This window comes from Aegilops tauschii, chromosome 1 (assembly GCF_002575655.3).
Source record: "Aegilops tauschii subsp. strangulata cultivar AL8/78 chromosome 1, Aet v6.0, whole genome shotgun sequence".
NCBI classification, from domain to species: Eukaryota; Viridiplantae; Streptophyta; class Magnoliopsida; order Poales; family Poaceae; genus Aegilops; species Aegilops tauschii.
In genome coordinates, this window is record NC_053035.3 from 483,784,851 (window position 1) to 483,795,605 (window position 10,755).

Consider the following 10,755-nt stretch of genomic DNA (forward strand, 5'->3'; position numbering starts at 1 on the left):
TGAAATTGAGATATTCCTCTAGGTTTGATGCACCGTGGTGAACTAAAACTACGTTTAATATCGGTTGAATAAGTAACATGCGACATTTTGAACTGGTAAAACCTACTCTAGTAAAAAAACTAGCACGTGAGACCAAAAAATCCGAGCAAGTGTGCATGTAGTCTATACTAGTATTGTGCTACCGAAACTGCCATACATCTCCAATTGACGAAGCAAATGAATAGTTAAGTAGAACCATTCCGGAAGGAGAAGCACTTTCCCCGCAAGAAGAAAGAAATAAAGATGAAGAAGCCCTTGACCATGCACCCCCCTACCCAACCACCTATTCATCCATCCATCTTTCTCCGCACACAATCACACACTAGCCCAGCCTTCTACTCGTCGTGCTAGCTAAGCTTCCTCTCCCTCCCTCCCCAGACCCCTCACACACACCCCTCGCCTTCCCCCTCCACTGCACCGCCACCTCTACACATCCGCTAGTACGGCAAGAACCCAGAAGGCCACCGGGACTTCGATCCGATCGATCCAGCCACCTAGCTAACTCGCCGATCCATCCATCCATCCATGTCGGGCGCGAGCCATGACCAGCACCGCCGCCACCTGTCCGGCGACTTCCAGTTCCACGACGAGCTGGCCTCGCTCTTCGCGCAGCGGCCGGCCGACGCCGCCTCGCCGTCGCCCATGATGCAGATGCAGCCGCCGCAGACGCCCTGGTTCTTCGCCGACTACCTGCAGACGCCGGGGATGGACTACGACGACGCCTTCGGCAGGGACTTCATCGGCTCGCCGGCCGGAGGCGGCGGCGGCGGCGAGGAGGTCAAGAGGGAGATGCTGGCGAGCGACGGTGCCGCCGGCGCTGTTGTTGTGCCTGGAGGCGGGCCGGGCGGGACGGCGCACAGCGTGTCGGTGTCGTCCACGTCGAGCGAGGCCGGTGTCGGCGGCGGCGCCGGCGCGGTGGAGGACGAGGCCGGGAAGTGCAAGCAGGAGGAGGGCGAAGGCGACGACGAGAGCAAGGAGGCGGCGGCCGATGGAGAGGCGGACAAGACCAAGAAAGGGTAAGATACTAAGATCTGATTGATTTCTTGCAGAAACTTTACTTGCTGATCTTGGCTTCAAGTTCTAGTTCTAGATCAGATATGTACCTAGAGGTTGATTGATTTCCATACAGTTCACTGATGATTCTCATCTGCCATGTGCTAGATTTTGTTCCTTCACGTTCGATTGTTCTTGTTGCTAGTTTGATTCGTTCTTCACTGATCCAAAATTTTCCAACCGGCCGCCGGGCTAGCCAATCCCCTTTCCACTGGATTAATACTAGGATCATTAACCAGTTCATGCCAGATATATAGCTGGGTGGATATATATTTAGTTAAGCCAGTTGATCGATCCGATTTAATTAGATCTACCATGCAGCATGCATGTGTTCGATCCTTTCCATTCCATTCTAATCTTGTCTTCTATTCGGTCAATGCACCGTATGAACTCGATCTGTTTCTAGGGTTTCCCACCAGCTAACCTGTTGGTCCTAGATCGAATACAAAATTGTAGTACTACTACTGGTGCAAAAAGGGCTCCATCTTTAGGGCTCGATCAGCTGCAAAAGGTTGATGAATGGTTGTTGTTGCATATATATGCCCACAGCTTTTTGATTGGAGTCTCAGCTTTTCCTCCTTTCATGATTTCTTCATATCTTGTGTTCATCGACATCCACTACTTTCAAGTCTTCGAATTTGACTGCACCAACCCTGCTGCGTCCTTGTTAATTAATCCACCAACAATATCACGTTTATTAGGAAATGACTTAAGAGATTCTGGCTAGGTCCTAAAGATACTCCGATTGATCCATCAACTATCAGATATCTAGCTGCTAACACGACTGATCCATGGATAGATCAGGGAAAATTACTTCACAGCTTCTATGGTCACATCGTGATGTACTTGTGCGAGTGACCTTTTTTTTTTGACTCGAACGGCAGGTGCTCTGCCTTTTCATTGAAGATTAGGAATGTACATAAGAGTGAGCAGTCGTCCAGAGAACGCTGCCTGTACAAAAAAAAGAAGAATTACAGCGCTACTCTCAGGAAATCTAAGTCAGCTTTTATCAGAGAAACCACGCCGTCCGCTGAGGTAGACTTGGCGTTGAAGACCCTCCTGTTCCTCTCATTCCACATGTGCCAAGCAAAATAAGCAGCAGCAACGGCCCATACAAGCATGATGGATCGATAACCAAATCCATCCATATCTATGAGTACAAATAAGAACTGTTACTACTGTAGTAGCAAACAAAAGAAAGATTAGGATAGTTGGTGTACGGTGTGAACCTAAAATCTCCATGTGTGTATGCATGCAGTATGTATGCGTGCGCCGGCTGTGCCGTACACACACACCTACCTAGACATGTTGTATACGTACGTACAGCCACTATGTTTGAACGGACCATGCAACTAAGTAACTAACTAATATAATCTCTCTAGTATGAACAAACATGCATATGCATGGCATGATTTCTCCGTACCATGTGATGCACAACGGCTATCGATCGTTAATTTGGTGTCTCCACTTTGATTTTCTAGCACTAGATCGATCTTTGCTTTGGTGTTGTACTAGTGAACTTCGATTTGGTTTGTTGGTATATGCATGTGTATAAGATTGACCAATAATGGAGTTGATTGTAGGGCGGCGAAGGGGAAAGGGGCCGCCAAGGTCAAGGGGGAGAAGCGGCCGCGGCAGGCGCGGTTCGCGTTCATGACCAAGAGCGAGGTTGACCATCTGGAGGATGGATACCGCTGGCGCAAGTACGGCCAGAAGGCCGTCAAGAACAGCCCCTTCCCAAGGTACTTTTATCTGTCGATCAGTGGATTAGGGTTTCTTTCCTTCTATATGATGCACCTGCGTGTGAATGGTTGATGCATGCGACTAACTGCGTAGAACGAAATGGGCGATGGTGCAGGAGCTACTACCGGTGCACGACGCAGAAGTGCCCGGTGAAGAAGCGGGTGGAGCGGTCGTTCCAGGACGCCGCCGTGGTGATCACCACCTACGAGGGCAAGCACACCCACCCCATCCCGGCCACGCTCCGCGGCGCCAACCACCTGCTCGCCGCGCACGCCCACGCGCACGGCGGCCACGGGCTCATCCACCCCGGCATGTTCCGGATGCCGGCGCCGCCCGGCGCCTTCCGTCCCGGCGACGCGCTCGGCAGCTTCCTGCAGCAGCAGCACGCGGCCATGCAGCACCAGCAGCAAGTCGCCGCGGCGGGGATGGCGATGCGGCAGGCGAACGCCATGGCGAGCAGCCACATGCAGGCGCCTCCTGCTGATCGTGGCCTGGCCACCGCCATGACCGGTGGTACCACGGGGAACAATACCCACACTGTCAGCAGCAGTAGTGGTGCCGATCCGCTGCGGATGGAGCACCTGATGGCGCAGGACTACGGCCTGCTCCAGGACATGCTCATGCCGCCGTCCTTCGCCCACAGCGACAACAGCAATAACAACCCCCACAACCGCCATTGATCGAGAGAGATCGAGCTTCCAGCTTGCCCTGACTGCGATCCATCGATCGATTCGGCGCCCCTTTTGCTTGTTAATTGACTCTTTTTGCATGGTACTGATATCTATCTATAATTGATGAATGATGAGGACACGATCTAGCTTAGCTGCAGCACGGAGAGGACGATGCTTGCGCACGTACGTGAGCAGTAGTTGCATGTTAGCGTAGTGTTAGTACTAAGGGTCGTTGTAAATTATGGATGCATGCATGCATGCGTGTGTACCTGATTGATTCTGATGAGCTCGTGCATTGTTGCACTTCGAGCCGTATCTATCTATCTAGTAGTGGTACCTGCTGCGCTGATGGGTAGTGTGGTGATGATTTTGCTTCATCTTGTTCCGTTTCCTTGACTTTGAACCAAGTACAAAAATTATGTGATGCTTAATAGTACTCCCTCCGTTCCTAAATATAAGTCTTTGTAGAGATTTCACTATGGAGTAGATACAGATGTATCTAGATGCATTTTAGAGTATAGATTCACTCATTTTGTTCCGTATGTGGTCCACAGTGGAATCTCTTCAAAAACTTATATTTAGAAACGGAGGGAGTAGCTTTCAAGGACTGCATGCATGCATGCAAGATTAATTGATTGTTTCTTGTTTCTTGATGACAAGGTGATGTACCACAGCATTATTTGCTACCTCTGCCATGATGGGAAATCAGGACGATGTCCTTGCGAACGTTGGGAAATCATGAATTATGTGAATGCAGTGCAGCAAACCGTGATTAATTTGCAGCCATACATGGATGGAGTATGTGTCAGCAATTCGGCACATATACATGATGTTGAAAGATCGTACGGATCAGGAGAGAGGCCGGTCCAGACACGTAACATGGGAGAGGCCATCATGTAGCTAGAGCTACTAGTGTGTGATTGCAAGCTAGCTAGCTACTCGGAACGGAACGGAAGGGAGGAGACTACTGGGGGCTAGGGTCAAAAGCATTCAAGGCACGCGCGGTGCAGCAACGTACGCTTCTCTCGCAAAAAGACACTGACTACGACGGTGCACGTAGACTACTCTGACCATGTACGCACGTAAGTTGAAACCCAGGTTTTCATGTGAGAGCGACTATTCTGCACCCTGCACCCAGGCTCATCTAAAAATACAAATTTTGGGAGTCTGCAAAACTTTGAGAAAGAACATATTCGGATCCGATTTTGTTTTGTTTGTACGAGCTCCTCATATGTCTAAATACCACCAACATTTCCATGCATCTTGCGCACATCAGCATCTTGAATGCCTAAAAATTTCAGTAATATTTTGAATTTTTTTTGGTTTACTGTTCACCGGATGTAGATGTGGCTTGCCACCGCTTTGAATTATTGAGTTTTCCTTTTCTATTTTGGGACAGATACTCATCAGAAGACATATTTTCCACATATTGCGTCGTAGTATAAGCTGTCGCTTTTGGACTAGAGTGGAGTCAAACAAATTTTTCTTTTACAATTAGTATATTTATTACGGGTACCTATGTGTGATTAATGAATTTCCTACATGTCATTTTTTTATAAAAAGCCCCCCACCCCCCCCCCCCCCCCCCCCACAAAAAAATCTGTATTCAAGGACCAACAGAAGTACAAAGCAATCCAAAGAAACCAGAAATTACATCCAGTTGCGAGGAGCACCTAATAATATAACCTATTGGAGTGAGTCGAAGGCATGCCACTGCTGCTTATTTACATCTAAAGCTGGTCGGACCATGTTTTGCACGACACGTTGTGCAATCCAGTTGGACCAGCACACCATAAGAGACGGCGTCCCCATTGGGGAGACACGGTGACCGAGAAAACTGTCGGATCCGTAGATAGGCGGGCCACCCGCCTTGCTCATCCCGGCATCGTCGCCAAGGAGGGGAGAGAGTGATGGATCCATTATTCATACGGGCACCGACCTCCATCAAAACGACGCCCCATGAAGCAAAGAGAACACTCTGGTCTCTCGGTCCCCCTCCCTCTCGTCGCCACCGGAGTGGCTAAGGGAGGAAAGGGAAACCCCGGATTCGCTGGTGGCTGGAAGAGGCAGTTGCCTGGTCATTCTCCTGCCACTAGCATGGGAGGGGAAAGTACCTTTCGCTGTCCAAAAGCTCGGTTGCCTCGATGTTGTGGATGACGCCGACTTCCTCCTCAATGGGGGCGGCTCGAACGCCGGCGACAATCTAGACAGAGGCGGCTCAACGCCACTGTCATCGGAGGGAGGAAAGCCAGGAACAGGAGAAACAGGGGAGGGTCTGGGCCTCCTCAGCCGCGCGCGCCATTGGTGATCCCTGACACGGCCGAGCGGGAAGAGTACTGGACTGGGATCGCGGTGTCATCCCGAGCCGCATTGGGGGTGGGGGGGGGGGGGGTCGGCTACAACAATCCACTTTTTCCATCAACCTTTTTTCTTTGTTTTTTTAGCAAACCAAGTTTTGTCTATTGTAAGTGGCCATTTCTTTATACTACTATAAAAAGAAGTTTATTAAAAATCCAAGCCAACAGAGTGGAGTACGAGACACGCATTCGATCGGCGTCCCCTATCGTTTAATTGCATTAACATTTCGCATTCAAAATTGCACTGCATTTTGCATTCAAGTCGTCAGCGTCGGCACAAATGGGGATTGATGCCTGCCATTAAGCCGGGGATAGCTTTGAACCAAAGGAAAGTCAGCTCCATCACCGGCCTCTCGCCCGGCCGGGCAGCCAACCGTGAGACACCGACCCAGATTGGCGGCCAGCTACATAACTCGGCTCGCAGCACCAGCTACTAGTACTACTAGTAGAACAGTTCTGTTGTGCGGGTGTAGATTGGGCATGCATGCATGCAGATCATAAAGACTACTCCTGTGCTTAACCAGAGTGCCAGTACTACTGTACTACTACTATGCATGACCAGGTCTAGGTCAAATTGATGCATGCCTCATCCGGACACGTACGTACCGCGCCGGAAGAAACGATCAACCTCGCCGTGCCCCGGCCGGTTTGACGTACGTACGTTCGTGTCACGGTCACATCGCCTGAGACGTCCGGCAGGTAGTACGTACCAGCCTTCGGGAAGACTCAAAGTGCACCTCGCTCGCGCGCAGTTATTGGCGTGGCCGGCGCCGTACGACCGCTGCGTCGCAACGCGACGGAGACGACGACGGGAACGGAACTGGTGGAGTTGTGGCGCCCGATGGGTCCATGTATGTCGATCGCACGGCACCGTCAACAGCACTTCGGTTGCAGAAGTCACGTGCGTACGTGGCCGATGAGATATTGCTATTGCCTGGTCTTCATTAAGCTTCGTGTTTGCAGGAGTACAAGATTATGTGAGTTCTTTCCCCTGAAAAGGAGGGCATACCTTGGCCAGAAGATTTCTTTTCCAGATAAAGGACGCTTTTATTAACTGAAAAATGTAGCATCAAGCAGATACAAAGCATAGTGAGCAACACCTGATCTCTGCGTAGTTAAGATGCACACGACCAATACCAACAGTCAGACAAAAAGAAAAAGAAAAATCGACATATCGGCAGCGGAAGTCATATGACAGACACTAAAGCCTATGTCGAAGGGGGTTGTGAACTGATCCGGAGATTATGTTACCACCCATGTTGGGTAAAAACCTTTGTAACCACCTTCTTCAATCGCGTACACATCATCTTGAACAGCGGTTGGCACTCCGTTCGATGTATCATGAATCACATACGAAGCAAGTGCGTACATCGGAGAATAACCTGCAAAGGAGAACAATTTTTGCTATTAAAGGCCAAATTATTTCTACATAGCCAAAACGGCCATAAGAAGGCATACGCTCCCACCCTTTATTAGCATTTTGAACCTATTTGAAACACCATCCAACCAATGACCAAAAATATCGGCAACACATATTGGCGGAGACAAATTGGACGCTATTTGAATATCTGGTCATGTAGAATGCGCAAACTGGCCACAAGATATGTGAGTGAATATGTGACTTACAAAATGATCATTTGGCTTATATTAGATCAATAGGATATAGATAGTGTCTCCATTTTAGGAGATAGCGTTGGAGATGCCGTAAGCTACAACTTGAGCGAGAAATTTGAGGCGTCCACTGACAGGATACCGGAGCCAGTCATCCAACCATGTCCCTCAAATAGGCATCAAATCCGGACATCATAGGTGGGCCAAGCGAACCTAAGGGACAAATCACATGAGTTGTGAGGACATGGTCCAACTGACAATGGGCCAAGCGGACCTCCGCATGGTGTCCGGATTCCCACAAAGTGGACGTCCATGTTCAGGGGCTCGGGACGCAGTTACAGAGCGACCTCCAAAAGGACATCGCCGCTGCCTCACTAGCCCGACCAAGACACTAAGATTACCTTTAAACGATGGGATAACTCCCGTCAGCAAGGGGCCGGGATCCGCAACATCTCCAAGGCCCGTAGGGCCATTAGAGGTGGGTCGTCAGGGGTGTTATTTTGGAGAGTGGAGCTAAAAGATCCGAGTCAATCTTATAATTAGCTAGTAAAACATCAGGCTTCTTGCTCTTTGTACACCCAATTCAAGAATCCTGCCTCCTCCAATGCGGTTCATACCGGAGGTAGCGTCGGCAAGGGGAGCTGGAACCCTAATAGCCTCTAGATTGCCTGTGGAGGGAGAGGGGGTTGGGGAAGAACTTTAAAGTACTCCCTCCGTCCGATGAAAAGTGTACATCTAGAAATTTTAGGATAAATTATGGAATGAAGTAAAAAATGCATTGAGAAGATGCAAGCCACCATCTCTCTTCTCTTTAGTTACCCAACCCCCAATGATCTAAGTGCATGTAGAAATTAAAAAGACTATGTATAGAATGCTATTGGTCTTGATTACCGTGTGATGAAAGAAATTACTTTAAAGTGCATTGAGAAGATAGAAGTATATTTTTTATGAACAAATTTTAAACCCAAACGTACACTCTTCATTGGATGAAGGGAATACTTAAGTTAACTGTTTCTGAATTAGGACATCAGATGAAATGGGTGACGCACTTATGGATTCAGACGCATCGAATAATAGACAAAAACTGCTATCAAACTGTTATGTTTGTAATGATTCTATGTACCGAGGTACTTTACATCATTAAGTGCTCGGATCTACAACGTACCATGACTCGGTCTTGACACACCACAACCACAATCTACTCCCTCCGTCCGGTGAAGAGTGTATATCTAGAGATTTTAGGACAAATTATGGAGTGAAGTAAAAAGTGCATTGGAAAGGTGCAAGCCACCATCTCTCCACTTTAATTACTCAACCCCTAATGAGCTAAGTGCATGTAGAAATTAAGAAGACAATGTGTAGATTGTTATTGGTTTTGATTACCGTGTGATGAGAGAGAAGTATTTTTTTCTACTTTAAAGTGAATTGGAAAGATAGAAGTACATTTTTTTGGGACAAATTTTGAAGCCAAACGTACACTCTTCGTCGGACGGAGGGAGTATGCGTCAACAAAATTATTTTAAGCAGTTGATGCTTACTCAACGTTCAACAACCATGTCAATAATGAGATTTGCATCAACTGATCAACGCTTGGCCTGAATGGAAGTCCTTGATCAGTCTCAGCTGCAAACGAGATTCAGAGGGTTTTTTTTTTATAACAAACGAGATTCAGAGTTGACACACAGACATGGCTGACATAGTACGTGAAAAAACTTGTTAATTAACTATGGTATAGGAGCACTATTCGAACGGAATAGGAATCTTTTGTCACTGTTTACTAACTCGGCAGTTTGCCAAGAGTCATCGGCCCTGCTGTTGTCAGACAAAACATAAACTGTTGCAACCGGCCAAACCAGAGTCAAATGCAGATCTGCATCAGATGCAACAGGGTACGTGAGGACAACTGATGTCCACAATTAATTAACAAGGACACCTTATTTAACTTCCTCGAGGTAAAAAACAAGGATACTTTATTTTGTCCCGGAAACAATTGCTAGATGATGCGACCTGGGAGCTAGCATTGGATAATACTATATGTTTACACAGAGGAACACAAGAGCATGCGGAGGTTTGACATTGTAGAACAGTTTGGGATAGTAAAATCGTTGGGCCCATCCCATCCTCACCTAATCAGCATCGATCGCTACGACAACAAGCATCATGGTCCTTCTCCTCCTCCTAGATATATTCTGCTTCGGCGACACGTCAGAAAACTCGGAGCTTACGCTCTTGGATTCAGATCAACAGTGTTTTCGATGATTTGTGGCATGATTCCTTCTTGTGGTCGCAGCCTGATTACGTCAGAAAACCCATATGCACGGGGGCAGGTAGTTTCATGTGGTGGTTCTAGGCGGAGGAGAGAGCACAGAGTGAGACTGATTACGCCTGAGAATGCTGACCAAAGAGTACTTGTTTCTCCGGCTACAGAATGATGCATAGGAGTAGATCAAAGAGCGTACTACTTGCACACGACACAAGTATTTCTACTACTCTACTTAGCTAAGCTAGCTAGCGGCATCGTATCTGTCTAGAAACATGGACCGTATGAAACTTTCTCCGTGTACCGTGTCAACTGGTCAACAGTTTCAAAAAACTGAAGATTCCGTACGCATGACAGTTTGCTTATGGCGTAAGAGACAGGAGCAGCTTCTGTTTTAATCAAAATCTTGATGGTTGATGCTTGCAACGCATGACGCTATGGTGACCTCATCCGGTTAAATAGTTGGCCTAGTTAATTAACCTCACCCCAAGTCAAGTTCTGCCCTTGGACTGCGATCAAAAGCATGGTTCAACTTGGACCAGTGACCATCTTGTTTCTGTCTTCAAATACCGAGCCAGCTCTGATGATTGATTAATTTACCTGTCCAAGAAAGGGATTAAATCTTTCGCATGCATCTTTGAAATCACTGCTTGTAGGGAAGGGAAGAACCATGAACCCTTCTAGTTCTACCGCATGGTTCGTCCAGAATAACACCCTGAATTCCTCAAATGACAGATTTTCCAAACTATTCCTTGCCCTAACTAAGAATATCTAAAGGTTAATAAAAAAAGAATCTCTGAAGAGCTCCTACATATATATGATGAAAACGACGCCCCATTTGCTACCTTGCCATGGGCTGGAATCTTTTCCATGTTCAAACGGAGACTCCTGCAGTCTTACCAGAAAAGCAGCAGCGAGCAGTAGTGCAGTACAACAGCCGTATACATTCCACTGTAACAGCACGTCCAAATCAAGCACGATCTGGTCACTGATCACTACTAATCCTGTCAAAAGGCGAGCT

At 47.8% G+C, this 10,755-nt stretch overlaps 1 protein-coding gene across 1 annotated transcript; it reads left to right on the top strand.

Moving 5' to 3' along the window:
- Positions 1-350: 350 nt before the first annotated feature.
- LOC109784119 (uncharacterized) lies at positions 351-3,842 on the top strand. The gene is made up of 3 exons (XM_020342716.4): positions 351-1,055; positions 2,676-2,834; positions 2,951-3,842. The coding sequence occupies exons 1-3, from the start codon at positions 565-567 to the stop codon at positions 3,513-3,515; spliced, it is 1,215 nt and encodes a 404-aa protein (XP_020198305.1). The 5' UTR covers positions 351-564; the 3' UTR covers positions 3,516-3,842.
- Positions 3,843-10,755: the final 6,913 nt, after the last annotated feature.

What these genes read in the sequence shown, in the direction of transcription:
- LOC109784119 (XM_020342716.4), top strand. Translation starts at nt 565, where the DNA reads ATGTCGGGCGCGAGCCATGACCAGCACCGCCGCCACCTGTCCGGCGAC. An exon ending in GCGGACAAGACCAAGAAAGG is followed by an intron (nt 1,056 to 2,675) that starts GTAAGATACTAA and finishes AGTTGATTGTAG; the next exon opens with GGCGGCGAAGGGGAAAGGGG. An exon ending in AAGAACAGCCCCTTCCCAAG is followed by an intron (nt 2,835 to 2,950) that starts GTACTTTTATCT and finishes GCGATGGTGCAG; the next exon opens with GAGCTACTACCGGTGCACGA.